This window comes from Schistocerca americana, chromosome 2 (genome assembly GCF_021461395.2).
Source record: "Schistocerca americana isolate TAMUIC-IGC-003095 chromosome 2, iqSchAmer2.1, whole genome shotgun sequence".
NCBI lineage: Eukaryota > Metazoa > Arthropoda > Insecta > Orthoptera > Acrididae > Schistocerca > Schistocerca americana.
Window position 1 is genome coordinate 51,610,224 of NC_060120.1, and position 18,560 is coordinate 51,628,783.

General features: G+C 37.3%; 1 protein-coding gene across 1 annotated transcript in view; it reads right to left on the reverse strand.

Moving 5' to 3' along the window:
• Window positions 1-16,387, reverse strand: part of LOC124593779 (UTP--glucose-1-phosphate uridylyltransferase-like) — a 146,603-nt gene extending 130,216 nt beyond the window's left edge. Inside the window, exons 1-2 of the mRNA XM_047132128.1 lie at window positions 16,341-16,387; window positions 7,257-7,332 (exon numbers count right to left, since the gene is read on the reverse strand). Coding sequence (XP_046988084.1) covers window positions 7,257-7,332; window positions 16,341-16,387 — 123 coding nt within the window. The remainder of the gene's footprint in view (window positions 1-7,256; window positions 7,333-16,340) is intronic.
• Between the last annotated feature and the right edge of the window lie 2,173 nt (window positions 16,388-18,560).

Consider the following 18,560-nt stretch of genomic DNA (forward strand, 5'->3'; position numbering starts at 1 on the left):
CAATTTTGTAATATGTTGCTGTTGTGGTCTTCAGTCCTGAGACTGGTTTGATACAGCTCTCCATGTTACTCTATCCTGTGCAAGCTTCTTCATCTCCCAGTACCTACTGCAGCCTACATCCTTCTGAATCTGCTTAGTGTATTCATCTCTTGGTCTCCCTCTACGATTTTTACCCTCCACGCTGCCCGCCAATACTAAATTGGTGATCCCCTGATGCCTCAGAACATGTCCTACCAACCGGCCCCTTCTTCTTGTCAAGTTGTGGCACAAACTCCTCTTCTCCCCAATTCTATTCAGTGCCTCCTCATTAGTTATGTGATCTACCCATCTAATCTTCAGCATTCTTCTGTAGCACCACATTTCGAAAGCTTCTATTCCCTTCTTGTCCAAATAATTTATCGTCCACGTTTCACTTCCATACATCGCTACACTCCATACAAATACTTTCAGAAACGACTTCCTAACACTTAAATCAATACTCAATGTTAACAAATTTCTCTTCTACAGAAACGCTTTCCTTGCCATTGCCAGTCTACATTTGATATCCTCTCTACATCGACCATCATCAGTTATTTTGCTCCACAAATACCAAAACTCGTATACTACTTTAAACGTCTCATTTCCTAATCTAATTCCCTCAGCATCACCCGACTTAATTCGACTACATTCCATTATCCTCGTTTTGCTTTTGTTGATGTTCATCTTATATCCTCCTTTCAAGACACGGTCCATTCCGTTCAACTGCTCTTCCAAGTCCTTTGCTGTCTCTGACAGAATTACAACGTCATCGGTGAACTTCAAAGTTTTTATTTCTTCTCCATGGATTTTAATACCTACTCCAAACTTTTCCTTTGTTTCCTTTATTGCTTGCTCAATATACAGATTGAATAACATCGGGGATATGCTACAACACCGTCTCACTCCCTTCCCAACCACTGCTTCCCTTTCATACCCCTTGACTCTTATAACTGCCATCTGCTTTCTGTACAAATTGTAAATAGCTTTTCGCTCCCTGTATTTTACCCCTGCCACCTTTAGAATCTGAAAGAGAGTATTCCAATCAACATTGTCAAAAGCTTTCTCTAAGTCTACAAATGCTAGAAACATAGGTTTGCCTTTCCTTAATCTTTCTTCTAAGATAAGTCGTAGGGTCAGTATTGCCTCACGTGTTCCAGCGGAATCCAAACTGATCTTCCCCGAGGTTGGCTTCTATCAGTTTTTCCATTCGTCTGTAAAGAATTCGCATTAGTATTTTGCAGCTGTGACTTATTAAACTGATAGTTCGGTACTTTTCACATCTGTCAACACCTGCTTTCTTTGGGATTGGAATTATTACATTCTTCTTGAAGTCTGAGGGTATTTCGCCTGTCTCATACAGCTTGCTCACCAGATGGTAGAGTTTTGTCAGGACTAGCTCTCCCAAGGTCGTCAGTAGTTCTAATGGAATGTTGTCTACTCCCGGGGCCTTGTTTCGAATCAGGTCTTTCAGTGCTCTGTCAAACTCTTCACGCAGTATCGTATCTCCCATTTCATATTCATCTACATTCTCTTCCATTTCCATAATATTGTCCTCAAGTATATTGCCCTTGTATAGACCCTCTATATACTCCGTCCACCATTCTGCTTTCCCTTCTTTGCTTAGAACTGGGTTTCCATCTGAGCTCTTGATATTCATGCAAGTGGTTCTCCTTTCTCCAAAGGTCTCTTTAATTTTCCTGTATGCAGTATCTATCTTACCCCTAGTGAGATAAGCCTCTACGTCCTTACATTTGTCCTCCAGCCAACTCTGCTTAGCCATTTTGCACTTCCTGTCTATACCATTTTTGAAACGTTTGTATTCCTTTTTTCCTGCTTCACATACTGCATTTTTATATTGTCTCCTTTCATCAATTAAATTCAATATTTCTTTTGTTACCCAAGGATTTCTACTAGCCCTCATCTTTTCACCTATTTGATCCTCTGCTGCCTTCACTATTTCATCCCTCAAAGTTACCCATTCTTCTTCTACTGTATTTCGTTCCCCCATTCCTGTCAATTGTTCCCTTATGCTCTCCCTGAAACTCTGTACAACCTCTGGTTCTTTCAGGTTATCCAGGTCCCGTCTCCTTAAATTCCCACCTTTTTGCAGTTCCTTCTGTTTTAATCTACAGTTCATAACCAATAGATTGTGGTCAGAGTCCACATCCACCCCTGTAAATGTTTTACAATTTAAAACCTGGTTCCTCAATCTCTGTCTTACCATTATATAATCTATCTGAAACCTGTCAGTATCTCCAGGCTTCTTCCAAGCATGCAACCTACTTTCATGATTCTTGAACCAAGTGTTAGCTATGATTAAGTTGTGCTCTGTGCAAAAATTCTATCAGGCGGCTTCCTCTTTCATTTCTTAGCCCTAATCCATATTCATCTACTACGTTTCCTTCTCTCCCTTTTCCTACTACCGAATTCCAGTCACCCATTACTATTAAATTTTCGTCTCCCTTCACTATCTGAATAATTTCTTTTATTTCATCATACATTTCATCAATTTCTTCGTCATCTGCAGAGCTAGTTGGCATATAAACTTGTACTACTGTAGTAGGCATGGGCTTCGTATCAATCTTGGCCACAATAATGCATTCACTATGCTGTTTGTAGTAGCTTACCCGTACTCCTATTTTTTTTTTCATTATTACACCTACTCCTGCATTACCCCTATTTGATTTTGTATTTGTAACCCTGTTATCACCTGACCAGAAGTCTTGTTCCTCCTGCCACCGAACTTCACTAATTCCCACTATATCTAACTTTAACCTATCCATTTCCCTTTTTAAATTTTCTAACCTACCTGCCCGATTAAGGGATCTGACATTCCACGCTCCGAACCGTAGAATGCCAGTTTTCTTTCTCCTGATAACAACGTCCTCCTGAGTAGTCCCCGCCCGGAGATCCGAATGGGGAACTATTTTACCTCTGGAATATTTCACCCAAAAGGACGCCATCATCATTTAATCACACAGTAAAGCTGCATGCCCTCGGGAAAAATTACGGCTGTAGTTTCCCCTTGCTTTCAGCCGTTCGCTGTACCAGAACAGCAAGGCTATTTTGGTTAGTGTTACAAGGCCAGATCAGTCAATCATCCAGACTGTTGCGCCTGCAACTGCTAAAAAGGCTGCTGCCCCTCTTCAGGAACCACACGTTTGTCTGGCCTCTCAACAGATACCCCTCCGTTGTGGTTGCACCTACGGTACGGCTATCTGTATCGTTGAGGCACGCAAGCCTCCCCACCAACGCCAAGGTCCGTGGTTCATGGGGGGGGGGGGGGGGGGGGGGGGGATTTTGTAGTAATGGAGAGTAAAATGAAGTTGAAGATAATCAACCAAAAGAATTAATGGGGAAGAAGCAGGATGCTGAAATAAAAGGGATGGTGAGGTGCATTTGTAATTCTCTAAGGTTGTAGACACTATGACAATGAACACCACAATAAGTAGTGCAGTTGAAGAGGAATATACAGGTCTTAAAAAGAGCAATTACTGAAGTTTGACAGACAAATATAGATACAAGGAAAGTAACTGTGAATAAACTGTGGGTAAAAGAAGAAACAAATCAATTGATTGATGAAAGAAGGATGTACAAAAATGTTCAGGGAAAGACAGAAAGATAATAATACAAGTCATTTAGGGATTAAGTAAACAAAAAGTTCAGGGAAGCCAAAGCAAAATAGTTGCAGGAAAAATACAAGGACATAAAAAAAGGTTATTGAAAGGATTGATTCCATATATAGAAAAGTCAAAACAACTTTTGGTGAAATTGAAAGCAAAGATGTCAACATTCAACATGCAAGAGTAATTCCAGTGTAAAACACAGGGAAGGCAGGAACAGTCTACTAATACAGAGATAGAAGAAGAAAATGGGAGGCAATATGGAAGATTAGCAGAGCCAGTATTAGTCAGAACATAACTGGGCTTTGGAAGACTTGCGATAAAATAAGGCTGAAGGCATAGATTACAATCTTTTGGATTATTTAAATTCATTGGAGGAAGTTGTGACCAAATGTCTCTTTGATTGGTTTGTCATACAATCCTAAAGAGAGCAAGAACAGATGAAAGCAACAACTATAATACAACCAGCTTAACAGCTCATGCATCCAAGTTGCTGACATGAATAATATACAGAATAATGGAAAAGAAAATGAAGGTTAAATTAAATGATGATCAATTTGGATTTAGGAAAGGTAAAGGCTCTTGTGAGGCAGTTCTGACACTGCATTTGATAATGGAAGCAATACTTAAGAAAATTCAAGATACATTCACAGGATTTGTGAACCTAGAAAAAACATTCAACAAGTAAAATGGTGAAAGATGGTCCAAATTCTCACAAAAATAAAGTGACAGTTACAGAAAAAGACAATATGTATGAGAACCAGAAGGAAAAATATGACTGAAAGACCAAGAATGAAGTGCTTGAATGAGAAATTGTATGAAAGAGCAATGCCAGACTTTCACCCCTGTACCAAAGAAGCACTGACTGAAATAAAATAAAGGGTCAGGAGTGGGATTAAAATACGGTACATGGTGAAAGGATATCTATAATATGATTTGCTGATGACATTGTTATCATGAGTGAAAGTGAAGAATAATTGCAGAGTCTGTTCAATGAAATGAATAGCCTAAGAAGCATCCACTATGGATTGATGGTAAACTGAAGAAAGATGAAAAGAAAAAATGTAAGGAATAAATTTTTGTGAATGTGTGTTTGGAGCACAGAATTTTATGTGAGTGAGTAATGGTGTGTAGCTAACCCAGAAAAGAAGAGAATCTAAGTGTATGAGATGTGATGTTATAGAAGGATGTTGAAAATGTGATGGGCTGATAAGGAATGAAGAGGTTCTCCACATAATTGGCAAAGAAAGAGATTATAGAAAACACCGACTAGGAAAATATACAGGATGATGGTACATGTGTTAATATATCAAGGCATACTTGAGGCAGCTGTAGAGGGTAAAAACTGCAGTGGAACACAGATATCGGTAGGTAGGCAAGAAATAATTGAGGACATTTGGCGCAAGAGCTACTCCTAGATGAAAAGATTGGCACAGGAGAGGAATTCATGGCAGATTGCATCAAATTTGTCAGAAGAATGATGACCCCAAAAAAGTTATATTAGATCAGCATAGCAAGCTTTAGATACAGAATTCTTATTAGTTTTGAACAGTTAATTAAAAGTAGCTCTAATTTTCTCTGATTCATAACAGTGATATGGAAATAAATCCCAAGCTAAATGTCGTGTACAAAAACTGCAAGGACATCAAATAAAACCTGGTGAAATATTCATCCAGCATATAAAATACTTGTCATAGCAGTAAGTTTTAATACACCTTTTATTCATTAAAATGTTTGCATGTGCATGGGAGAAATTGTCTCTACAATTTTCCAGGTAATCCCAATTGAAGTGACATATTATAACATATCATAGGAATCAATACAAGAGTGTAATTTTGTAATGTATATTCTGAGTAAAAGTACATATGGAAGAGTATTCTGGGCCAGTCGAGAACATTTTTCCATACCTTTGACATAGCATTTACCCCCCCCCCCCCCCCCTTCTTCACCCCATCATCACCTCACTCATTCCCTCCCTCATACATTATTTATCACTCCTTAGGATCTCAGTAAGACCTTTCAAAGTAAATTTAAAGATAGTGAGCTTGGAAATGGATTGTGTTTGCTAGAAATTGTGGTACGCCCTGTGTATGAACTTTGGACTTTGGCACTTTCTTGGCACCGCAAGTCGCCACATGAGTCACTTGAACCTTAAACCAGCACTAGGAATGTTGTAAGTTGGCACACTATGCAGACTTTTGCCTCTAGCCGACCCTGTAATAGTAATTTAATATATTTTCTTATTCCATTTTGAAATTATAGCTGCACTTTTTTGTGCTGCAGTCTTTTCATGAAATTACAAAAATTAGTCCAGAAAAGTAAGACTTTTCCAAATGTCATTTACCTAGGAACAAGTATTCTATTCCAGTTTAAAAGTGTTGCAATCAAGAAAATATTGTCAATAACATACTTAATAGTTTATGTGTTACATTATTACTCCTCTACAAACCCATAAATAATAAGTGAAATCAAATTAAAAAGTAGTATCACATACAACCAGTTTCAAGTATAAAAACTTTACAATAGAAGTTATTGGCAGCTAAAACAATTTTCTATTTACAGGACAGGGAAAATTGCTAAGACACTACAGAAATTCTGTTCATTTGCAAACATCATGAGTTCCATGATAGAAGACCTTCCATTTCAATGATGACTGATAAAGTATGGCTTAAATGTTAACACAAAATATAACTAGTTTTTAAAAAATACTGAATTTTACCTACCACAGAATTCTGTAACTGAAGAATTAACAATATTCTCCACAAAGCTTTCATATATTAAACAGTACGTAAATATGTAGAGCTTGTAGTAATTACAAATTCTGGTAAAAACACAAATCATGACTCTCAACAACAAAAACGTTAGAAAATGGCAGAAACTTCTTCTAGAGGTTTCTAGTGTACATTCCCGCATGTGATTCTAAAACTGGGCATTTGATTGAAACATCAACCAGGAAGCACCATATGCTCCTATGTACACTATTCTCCAGGTACAACACTCTCCCCTACAATAAATGCATTTTTGTGATTTTGACAACAAAAGATTGATAGCTATACAGGAGATGCAGACATACTAATTGTGACCATATGCCATATGCACTGTACAAGTAAGACCTCTCATGGCCAGATGTGTAGTCTATCAGTCACTTCTGAAAGAGTTTGAAAATATCCATGTGCCAGGTCTAGAAACTTACAAAATTTATTTGTGCATTTAGAGACTTAGATTAAATTTCCTGTGGACTTCAACTCTCAATTGTAGGATGATGTTAGTAAATTCTTGCATGAGTTCATGGATTTGTGAAGTTTTTTGCAGTACATTAACAGATTTTTTTGTATTATCTCATGCAACACCACAGGTGGTCGGGACTATATACATATTAACTATAGTTGATGTGATGTGATGTGACGGGTGTGTGGCAATCATTGGACACACTGCCAACAAACTTTAAAGTCTGTAACGCATTTTACTTAGCCCATTCACTACATACATTATAAGGTTACATCTTGTGCAAGAGGAAAGACACACTAGTTGTGAATCTCATAAAATAGCATCATTACAATCATCATTACTCAAAAAGAAATGAGATTTATCGAATTATGTACAGCATGCACATACCTCTTCAATGAATTGATTAAGAAGCCCTGAATTGCTGAAACTTTCATAAAAATCTCCATGACCAGGGGGGTACCACCTATAAAACAGGACAGATAAGCAATTTTATACTGAGCATCACATGAAGGATCACATTTAATTGTATCACTTACGCTTCCTTGTTACTTTTGATATCACAGTCTGCTGCAACTGGAAGGAATGAGCTTTCATTTATTCGAGGGTAACAGCTTTGATTAAAGCAATGTATTTGCACATTCAAACCTTTGTACTTTTCTATCATTTTTTGAGTTTCACTTTCAGTGTTAAAGGAGTTCATTAACACCAATGGAACATTTGTGCCATATGTTGAATTCAGGTACTGTAAAATTAATTAGGAATAAATATGAGTGACATTCACTACACTGTTAGTAGTGGTACTGTATAATGCAGCATGTATATTTGAATATAAAATTATAGATGCTTCAAATAATAAACCCATTTCAAGAAGATTAACTTAAGGAAAGAGTGAAGTAGCCTATCATCTACATAGTGGATGACAACATAAATGTAATTCACAGTTATGTTGACAAGGGAAATAAAAATCTGTCTTATTTATTTACTGATTTTTAATTATCATCAATTCCCTTACTAAGCACATCTGTCAGAAACTATGAATTCAAGAAAATGCTAATATTTTTATGTCTGGTCCTAATCACTAGTTGTATGGCACATCAGCCTTGAAAATCAGTCTGGCTTCAAAAATCACGATACAACACAGTGAAACACATAAATTGCATAAAATGTCCAAAACATAAAAAGAATAAAGAAAATTTTAAAAATGAGCTGTCAATTGCATCAAATCAGTCATCCTGATGATGTTTATGGCCTACCCCAGGAAGATCCAGCCACTATCAAAATGTAAACCCGTCACTGCACTGAACATATCAGCACAAGGCAAACCACTGTATGTGTTTCCAATGATCTAGTGAAAATAAACAAACATGCAAGACCCAGGGACATAAAAACACCTTTCTGTATCAATAACAATATCCTTCTCTCCCATTTAAATGCATAATCTCTTAGAGGTAAAATCAGTGCACTACAATAGCAGATTGATAAAATTAACAGCACTGTTTCATGTATCAATGAACACTAGGTAAAAGACTCTGAAATAGACTTTTGTGTTCCTCTTGGCTACATACTAGTTACTATCTATTGCAGAAGCAGCATTTCACATGGTGGTGCCTCAATCTACATTAAGAGTAACCTTGATTTACATTACTCAGTCACAGACCTTAGCAAACTGTGCCTTGAATGCACTTTTGAAGTAGCTGGTATGGTAATGCACATGAAAAATTGTAACCGTCTCAGTTTATTGAGCTCCAAGATCTGATGAGATTGTATTTATACAAAAGTTAATACTTTAATATTGCAACTGTCCAAATACAAATATCATGAAATTATGATTTTAGGTGACATTAACATAGATATAAAGCCAAAGTAAAAAAAATATGATTCACATGGTTCATTCTCTAAACTGTTATTACTGTCTCAATGAAAAACCAACTAGACTGAATGCATGTCTTGATAACTTAGTTAGTAATGTACCACAGAATATGATGTTATAGAATTAGGAATATTAGATTACAGGGGATTCGAGGGGGGGGGGGGGGGGGGGCTATGGTTCAAAATAGAACTTCAGCTCTCAATATTGCACAAATACAAGCAACTTATAGAATTTCTAATGTATAAATATGACAAACCAGTTAAAGAAAATGGATTACTCTCATGTAATGGGTAACAATAAAACCATTTATAAACACTTTTCCATTTTCCTGGCAGAGATTAAGTGCATAGTAGAAAAGACATGCCCCACTGTAATCAAAAGATATCATACTAATATTACACATAAGCAGCATCATACCAATGAGTGCTACATGCCACTACTTAACAAACTTCAGATACTACTACTCATTCTGAAAGATAAGTCTCATAAGACTGGTAGAGACAAGAAGAAGTACATAAATATGAGAAAACTCTACAAACCCAAAATTTAAAATGCTGTGTACACTGCAAATGGTGACTTTATTTCAGATTATAGAAATAAATATAAAATTGCATGAAATGTCATTAAAAGTATAATTAGTATCAATAATGAAAACAGTTCCAATCTGAATGCAATACTCCAAATGAAACTTTTGTATGATGTTTATCTGGAAACTAAGGTTAGAAGGCATGTAGCTTTAGTATGGAATGTCCATGGGGGAAGTTGGCACCATTGCCATGTAGCAGGAAGCCAGGGGAAGGAACGAGCTTTCCCAACAATCAGTAGCTCATTGATTAGTGTTGTGGGGTCCGTTAGAAATGAGCATTCTCATTCCAGCTTCTGCCAAGTATGAAGTGCATGCTGTAATTTGCTACCTAAATGATAAGGACATGAACACCACTGCAATTCATCACAAAATTGTTTCAGTTTTTAGAGAGGACATAATGTCAAGGAAGCATGAGATGAAATGAGTACCAAATTGCAATTTTGCAACGACCTAAATTCACGATGAAGACAGAAGCAGAAGGCTCTGTTGTGACTGATGATGTGGTGCAGAAAATTGAAGAACATCTTCTCTCTGGTCGAGCTGCATGCAGTTTTTCCAAACATTTCATGAAATGTTGTTCATGAAATTGTAATTGATCAATTAAATTATCGCAAGTTGTGTGCACAGTGGGTACCCAGGATGCTTAACAAAGTACACAAAATGAACAGTCAGTGCCAATTGTGAATTTCTTGACTGTTTTGAGACTGAATGCGAGGCTTTTCTCAACTCTATAATGACAGGAGATGAAATTGGGGCTATCATCATACTCCAGGGAGCAAACAACAATCAATGCAGTGGCATCATACTCATTCTCTGTCAGCCAAATAATTCAAAACTCAGCAAACAGTGAGGAAAATCATGATGTCAGTGTTTTGGGACAGAAAAGTGGTTTTGCTTGTTGATATTTTGGAAAGAGGTAAACAAATAAATGCTGTAACATACCGTGAGACCATGGAGAAACTTTGCAGAGCCATACAAAACAAACATCACAGGATGCTGACAAAGGGAGTCTGTCTCCTTCAAGACAATGCACGTCCACACACTGCTTGTGCAACAGAAGAGTTGTTGAGTACTACTAAAAGCTTGTTCTCAACAGATAAGTAAGATTCTCAGCCACCTGTGTAATAGCTCTCTGGAACAACGCATTTTCCCTGATAGACTGAAATATGCTATTGTTATACCTTTGCATAAAAAGAGGGATAGATCTGATGTCAACAATTACCGTCCAATCTCCCTTCTAACAGCTTTATCCAAAATTTTTGAGAAAGTAATGTATTCAAGAGTAGCTTCACATATCTGTAAAAATGAAGTACTAACAAAATGTCAGTTTGGTTTCCAGAAAGGTTTTTCAACAGAAAATGCCATATATGCTTTCACCAGTCAAATTTTGAATGATCTGAATAACTGAACACCACCCATTGGGATTTTTTGTGATCTCTCAAAGGCTTTTGATTGTGTAAATCATGAAATTCTGCTAGACAAGCTCAAGTATTGTGGCATGAGTGGGACAGTGCATAAATGGTTTAATTCGTACCTAACTGGAAGAGTGCAGAAAGTTGAAATAAGTAGTTCTCGTAACATGCAAAGATCAGCACATTCCTCAAACTGGGGAACTATCAAGAATGGGGTTCCACAAGGGTCAGTCTTGGGTCCTTTGTTGTTCTTATTATATATTAATGACTTGCCATTCTATATTCATGAAGAGGCAAAGTTAGTTCTCTTTGCTGATGATACAAGTATAGTAATCACACCTGAGAAACAAGAACTAACTGATGAAATTGTCAATACTGTCTTTCAGAAAATTACTAGGTGGTTCCTTGTAAACGGACTCTCACTGAATTTTGATAAGACACAGTACATACAGTTCCGTACAGTGAATGGTATGACGCCATTAATAAATATAGACCTTAATCAGAAGCATATAGCTAAGGTAGAATATTCCAAATTTTTAGGTATGTCCATTGATGAGAGATTAAATTGGAAGAAACACATTGATGATCTGCTGAAACGTTTGAGTTCAGCTACTTATGCAATAAGGGTCATTGCAAATTTTGGTGATAAACATCTTAGTAAATTAGCTTACTACGCCTATTTTCACTCATTGCTTTCATATGGCATCATATTTTGGGGTAATTCATCACTGAGGAATAAAGTATTTATTGCACAAAAGCGTGTAATCAGAATAATAGCTGGAGTCCACCCAAGATCATCCTGCAGACATTTATTTAAGGATCTAGGGATATTCACAGTAGCTTCTCAGTATATATACTCTCTTACGAAATTTGTTATTAACAACCAAACCCAATTCAAAAGTAACAGCAGTGTGCATAACTACAATACTAGGAGAAAGGACGATCTTCACTATTCAAGATTAAATCTAACTTTGGCACAGAAAGGGGTGAATTATACTGGCACTAAAGTCGTTGGTCACTTACCAAATAGTATCAAATGTCTGACAGATAACCAACAAGTATTTAAGAAGAAATTAAAAGAATTTCTGAATGACAACTCTTTCTACTCCATAGAGGAATTTTTAGATATAAATTAAGAAAAAAAAAACAAAAATATTAAAAAAAACACACACACACAAAAAATAAAGTTGTTATATTAACTTAAGTATGTTGTTAAATTAACCTAATTATGTCATGTATTGGAAAATTCGACTCGTTCCACATCATTACGAAATATCGTATTCATGATCCATGGCACTAGTATTAATCTAATCTAATCTAGATTAATCTTTGGCAAGGATGTTTTAAGCCACCCCTCTCACAGTCCTGATCTCACACCTAGTGAATATCATCTGTTTACTACACTGAAGGAACACCTTCATGGAAAACACTTTCTGATGATGATAAGGTGAAAATCGAAGTGAATAACTGGTTGAAAAAGGTGGTGGGAGACATCTATGACACATGAGTCGAAAAACCTGTCCCACAGATGACAAAATGGATTGGGGTAAATGGTGATTATGTGGACAAATAGTGCAAGATCTGTACTACAATGCATGTACATTTTGTTACAATAAAGTCATTATTTGTACTTCAAAAAATTATTGTAACCTTACTTTATGGATCAGCGTCATAGATAGTGCTACCATCACAACTCCATTTAATAATTCTGCTGTAGATGCAGAAGCCCTACTCACTCCCACAAAACAGACAAGAAGTGAGAAAATTTACTTGAATCCCAATTGTTTTAAATGATATCAGCAAATCAATAAACAAGCTAAGCAATAACAAATCAGAAGATTCTTTTTACATTCAGTAATTTCATCACAAAGTATATAGCAAAGGAAATCAAAATGCCACTTCTCTCACCATCAAAGTACTAGATGAAGAAATTCTCCAGAACATCTTAAGCTCACAGTTATATTGCCTAATCATGAAGAAAGGTGAGAAAAGCCTCCCAAATAACTACAGGCTCATTTCAATAGTACCAGTCACATCCAAAAGAGAATAGAAAACTGTATGCATAAGTGGATATACAGCTATTTTGAAAAGAATAAAATTTGAAATGAACAGCAGTTTGGATCCAGGTCTTGCCAATCAACTGTAAAAGCAAATGAAGCTTTGGTGAACAATATTTATGTAGCGTACAAAGAAAGGCTAAGTCCTGAACATTTATTGATGTAAGCAAACCATCTGACTCAGTCCCATATGAGTCATAAAAAGTTAGAATATTAAGGCATTGAAAATGTTTCACTCAGTTTATCCAAATCTTATTTAAGTTACAGGTTACAGCCTATTTATGCAAATAAGCAGAGAAAAGTAATACTTCCAATAAAAACAGAAATATCCCAAGAATTTCTTCTTGGACATTCCTGTTCACTGTCTGTGTTAATGACTTTTCAAATTTTATCTCATGTAACAATATACTATATGCTGATGATGTGGCACTGACAATCATAGGGGAGAATTTACAGGGTTTACTAGGTAACAACAGAGAAACAATGCAAATGACTAGTCATTGGTGTCAGGACAATCAGCTGTGCATAAACCAGACAGAAAGAGAGGATATAATTTTTAATCTCAAGGTAACTAAAAATAAAACAGTGAAATTACTTGAAGTGATCATAGACGGAAAACTGTCTTGAGAAGAATGCACCAATTATTCATACAGCAAACTGTAATTTCAATGAGTCACAGAATTGACCAACTCATACAAATGCCTGGGTGTAATACTTTGTAGCGATAGAAATGGAATGATCACATAGACACAGTGGTTGGTAAAGCAGGTGGTAGACTTCATTTGTTGGTAGAGTACTGGGGAAGTGCAATCAGTCTACAAATGAGACTGTTTACAAATGACTCATGTGGCTAGTTCTAGAATATTACTCAAGTATGTGGGATCTTTACAAAATAGGACTAACAGAGGATGCTGAACATTTACAGAAAAGGGCAACACAAATAGTCACAGTTAGTTTGATCTGTGGGAGAGTGTTGCAGAGATAGAAGAAATTAAACTGGAAGACTCTTGAAGACAGATGTAAACTATCCTGATAAAGTCTGTACAAAGTTTAAAAAACTAGGTTTAAATGTTGACTCTAGGAATATACTAAAACCCCCTACATATCGCTCACAGTGTTCGTGAGAATGAAATTAGAATAATTACTGCATGCACAGAGGCATTCAGACAATCATTCTTTCCACACACCATATGTGAATGGAATGGAATGAAACCCTGATAACTGGTACAATGGGGCATACGCTCTTCCATGCACTTCATGGTGGTTTGCAGAGTATAGGTCCAGATGTAGATGTACATTTATATTGTACAAATTAAGAATTCAAGTACCTGGGATGCATATTGACTAATAAAAGTGAAGTGCCAAAAGAAGTACACCAACAAATAATAAACACCAATCACATGTTCTTTAGTTTGAACAGTTTATTCAAGTCACATCTAATGTCACAGAAGAATAATATTCAGCTGTACACAATACTAGTACAGCTATTACTTTTATATAGCAGTGAATCCTGGATGACTTTAGGAAGCAACTGAAGAAGCAATCTGTGCCTTCAAGAGGAAAGCACTTGTAAAGATCTATGGACATGACTACGACAACATTGAAGGTAAAATGGCAACAAGAACAAAAGAAGACCTGTAGCATTGCTTTGGAAAGCCACACAATGGCGAAATACTGATGCAGAAGAGGCTACAGTGCTTTGACCACATCTTTTGGGCTGGCGGATTCCTCCCTAACTGAGTCCTCCATTCTCAACCCGCTCGTAAACACCCAGTGAGACATCCAAAGACGTGATACAAGATAAATTACTAACAATTTTTAAACATGTGAAGCTGACAACAGTGTAAGATGAAGCTAGAGCCTGGCTATGATGGATTATCATCTGCAGTAGACATCTCTACCTCTGTGACTGGCTGACTTCTGTTTTTGTTGTGTATATAACAACAGATTCCTTTACTATTTTTTGTAGTGTGCATCTTTTGTATTTTCTTTCTGTAGTGTGACTTTTTATTTTGTTTTTCTGCTGTATGCCTTAAGTGCCCATTAATGCAATAATTGATAATGAGAATAAGACACCTAGATGAGGTATGGCAGAATTGAAGCTGTGGGGATGGGTTGTGAGTCGTGCTTGGGTAGCTCAGTTGGTAGAGCACTTGCCTGCGAAAGGTAAGGGTCCCACATTCAAGTCTCAGTCTGGCACACAGTTTTAATCTGCCAGGAAGTTTCATATCAGTGCACATTCCGCTGCAGAGTGGAAATATCATTCTGGAAACATCCCCCAGGCTGTGGCTAAGCCATGTCTCCGCAATATCCTTTCTTACAGGAGTGCTAGTTCTGCAAGATTCACAGAAGAACTTCTGTGAAGTTTGGAAAGTAGGAGATGAGGTACTGGCAGAACTGAAGCTGTGGGGATGAGTCATGAGCCATGCTTGGGTAGCTCAGTTGGTAGATCACTTGCCTGTGAAAGGCAAAGGTCCCAAGTTTGAGTCTCGGTCTGACACAAAGTTTTAATCTCCCAGGAAGTTTCATGTTCCAAGAGATTGGGCAACTATCTCAGAAATTATGCTCACAGGGAAGCTCATTTCTTATCGATAAATCTATTCACTTTTATTCATGATTTTAAAGATATGCATTCCTACCAGAAGTAAAGTACGTAAGGAAGTTTAGTGTTTCGTGTCCAGGTCATTAATGAAGGAGCAGGAGTTGAACTGTATAAGGATGGAGAAGAAAATTGGCTATATTCTTTTCAAAAAAACACATCCCTGGTATTTGCATTAAGCAATTTACAGAAAGCATGGAAACTCTAAATGTGGATAGCTGGATTTAGATTTCAACCTCAGTCCTTAATTCCAAAGTTATAACCATTGCTCCACCAAGATTTCTGTTAAACAGATCTCATTAGAATTTGCAAATAACCATTGTTAAAGTGGACACATCTTTGATTTGCCTGATATGATAAGTGTTTTATTGATATACTAGAGCAAATAAAAAAGAAGCTATTCACACCTATAAACAGTAGTTTAAAAATGCTCATATCTGTCAGTGTTTGTTCAACTTTAGTCATAATGCTTGAGAAACTGCATATTATCTTTCTTCATAGCACAACCTTTGGAAATATGACATTTAACTTGAAGTGCTTGACAGATTTCCCAATGAATCCTCAATGAGCATAAATATTTGGCTATTAACATGTGGGAACACTACCCCCCCCCCCCCCCCCAAAGAAAATTAAATGGCTGATAAAAGTGAGTAAAGGCAATCTATTTTGCAGTCATGCAAGAACAAGCACCACAAGAACAATCTGATCACTACTGACACATGGGAAGAAATGAACAAAGCTGAACTAAGATAAATGGAAAAACTTTTTATTTTTAGTTTTCTGATTGACTGTCACCACACAGCCCCCTCCCCCCTCCCCCAACCTCCACCCCCACCCACCCATGACAGAGTCAAGCTCCAGGTATAAAGAGGTATTTGTATTGTACCATTCTGTCAGAACTGGTATGAATTGGCTACTGTTCCTGTAAAATCCATGCAGCGTCTCACTGTGGTGAAAGCTGTTCAGGTGATGGCAAAGTCTCCGCATCACTCATTTCTTCCAGTGTAGGTGTTGGTTGATAGCCTTAGTGTTGATCCACATTAATGTCCCTTGGTAACAGATAGGCAGGCTTAACCCACTAAAGACATTATAGAAGGTTTACCGGTCTGTATTCATTACGTGCCAAGACTGGATATGAGCAAGAGTATGGGGTTTTCAAAGGCATCCATTCATAACATTAGAAGGGACTGGGTGTGTACATCTTTATGGATGAAAATAATCACGTCCACATGATGAGACGCCAGTGAAAGGAGGAATTTAGAGGTGCAATGCTTTACTTTTTGAAAGAAAAATGACAGCTCATATTGAGGACGTTCTTGCTGTTGAGTAAAAAACTCCAGTGAAAGTCAGAGAGTTTTGCCATAAAAAAATTGCACAGCTGAGACCACATTGTCTGGTTTGAGGGCCAAGCATTGGCCCAAAAGCACTAGAGGTAGAGCTGAAATCCACAAAGTACTGCTACATATTAATGAAGATTTCAGTGTATGATGTCACCATTCACTCATCCTGTTACTGGCCAGATGGTAGCTGGTAATGTGATGGTGTTTGAAATAACAGAGGTCAGCAAGTTCATGAAACAAAACTGATTCAAACTGCCTCTCTTGATCACTAGTGATGATGATGTTGTTGTTGTTGTTGTTGTGGTCTTCAGTCCTGAGACTGGTTTGATGCAGCTCTCCATGCTACTCTATCCTGTGCAAGCTTCATCATCTCCCAGTACCTACTGCAACCTACATCCTTCTGAACCTGTTTAGTGTATTCATCTTTTGGTCTCCCTCTATGATTTTTACCCTACACACTGCCCTCCAATACTAAATTGGTGATCCCCTGATGCCTCAGAACATGTCCTACCAACCGATCCCTTCTTCTAGTCAAGTTGTGCCAAAAAACTTCTCTTCTCCCCAATCCTATTTAATACCTCCTCATTAGTTATATGATCTACCCACCTAATCTTCAGCATTCTTCTGTAGCACCACATTTCGAAAGCTTCTGTTCTCTTCTTGTCCAAACTAGTTATCATCCATGTTTCACTTCCATACATGGCTACGCTTCATACAAATACTTTCAGAAACGACTTCCTGACACTTAAATCTATACTCGATGGTAACAAATTTCTCTTCTTCAGAAACACTTTCCTTGCCATTGCAAGTCTACATTTGATATCCTCTCTACTTCGACCATCATCAGTTATTTTGCTCCCCAAATAGCAAAACTCCTTTACTACTTTAAGTGTCTCATTTCCTAATCTAATTCCCTCAGCATCACCCGACTTAATTCGACTACATTCCATTATCCTCGTTTTGCTTTTGTTGATGTTCATCTTATACCCTCCTTTCATCACACTGTCCATTCCATTCAACTGCCCTTCCTAGTCCTTTGCTGTCTCTGACAGAATTACAATGTCACTGGCGAACCTCAAAGTTTTCATTTCTTCTCCATGGATTTTAATACCTACTCCGAATTTTTCTTTTGTTTCCTTTACTGCTTGCTCAATATACAGATTGAATAACACTGGGGATAGGCTACAACACTGTTTCACTCCCTTCCCAACCACTGCTTCCCTTTCATACCCCTCGACTCTTATAACTGCCATCTGCTTTCTGTACACATTGTAAATAGCTTTTCGCTCCCTGTATTTTACCCCTGCCACCTTCAGAATTTGAAAGAGAGTATTCCAGTCAACATTGTCAAAAGCTTTCTCTAAGACTACAAATGCTAGAAACATAGGTTTGCTTTCCTTAATCTAGCTTCTAAGGTAAGTCGTAGGGTCAGTATTGCCTCATGTGTTCCAATATTTCTACGGAATCCAAAGTGATCTTCCCTGAGGTCGCCTACTACCAGTTTTTCCATTCATCTGTAAAGAATTCACGTTGTATAGACCCTCTATATACTCCTTCCACTTTTCTGCTTTCCCTTCTTTACTTAGAACTGGGATTCTATCTGAGCTCTTGATATTCATACAAGCGGTTCTCTTTTCTCCAAACGTCTCTCTAATTTTCCTGTAGGCAGTATCTATCTTACCCCTAGTGAGATAAGCCTCTACATCCTTACATTTGTCCTCTAGCCAACTCTGCTTAGCCATTTTGCACTTCCTGTCGATCTCATTTTTGAGACGTTTGTATTTCTTATTGCCTGCTTCACATACTACATTTTTATATTTTCTCCTT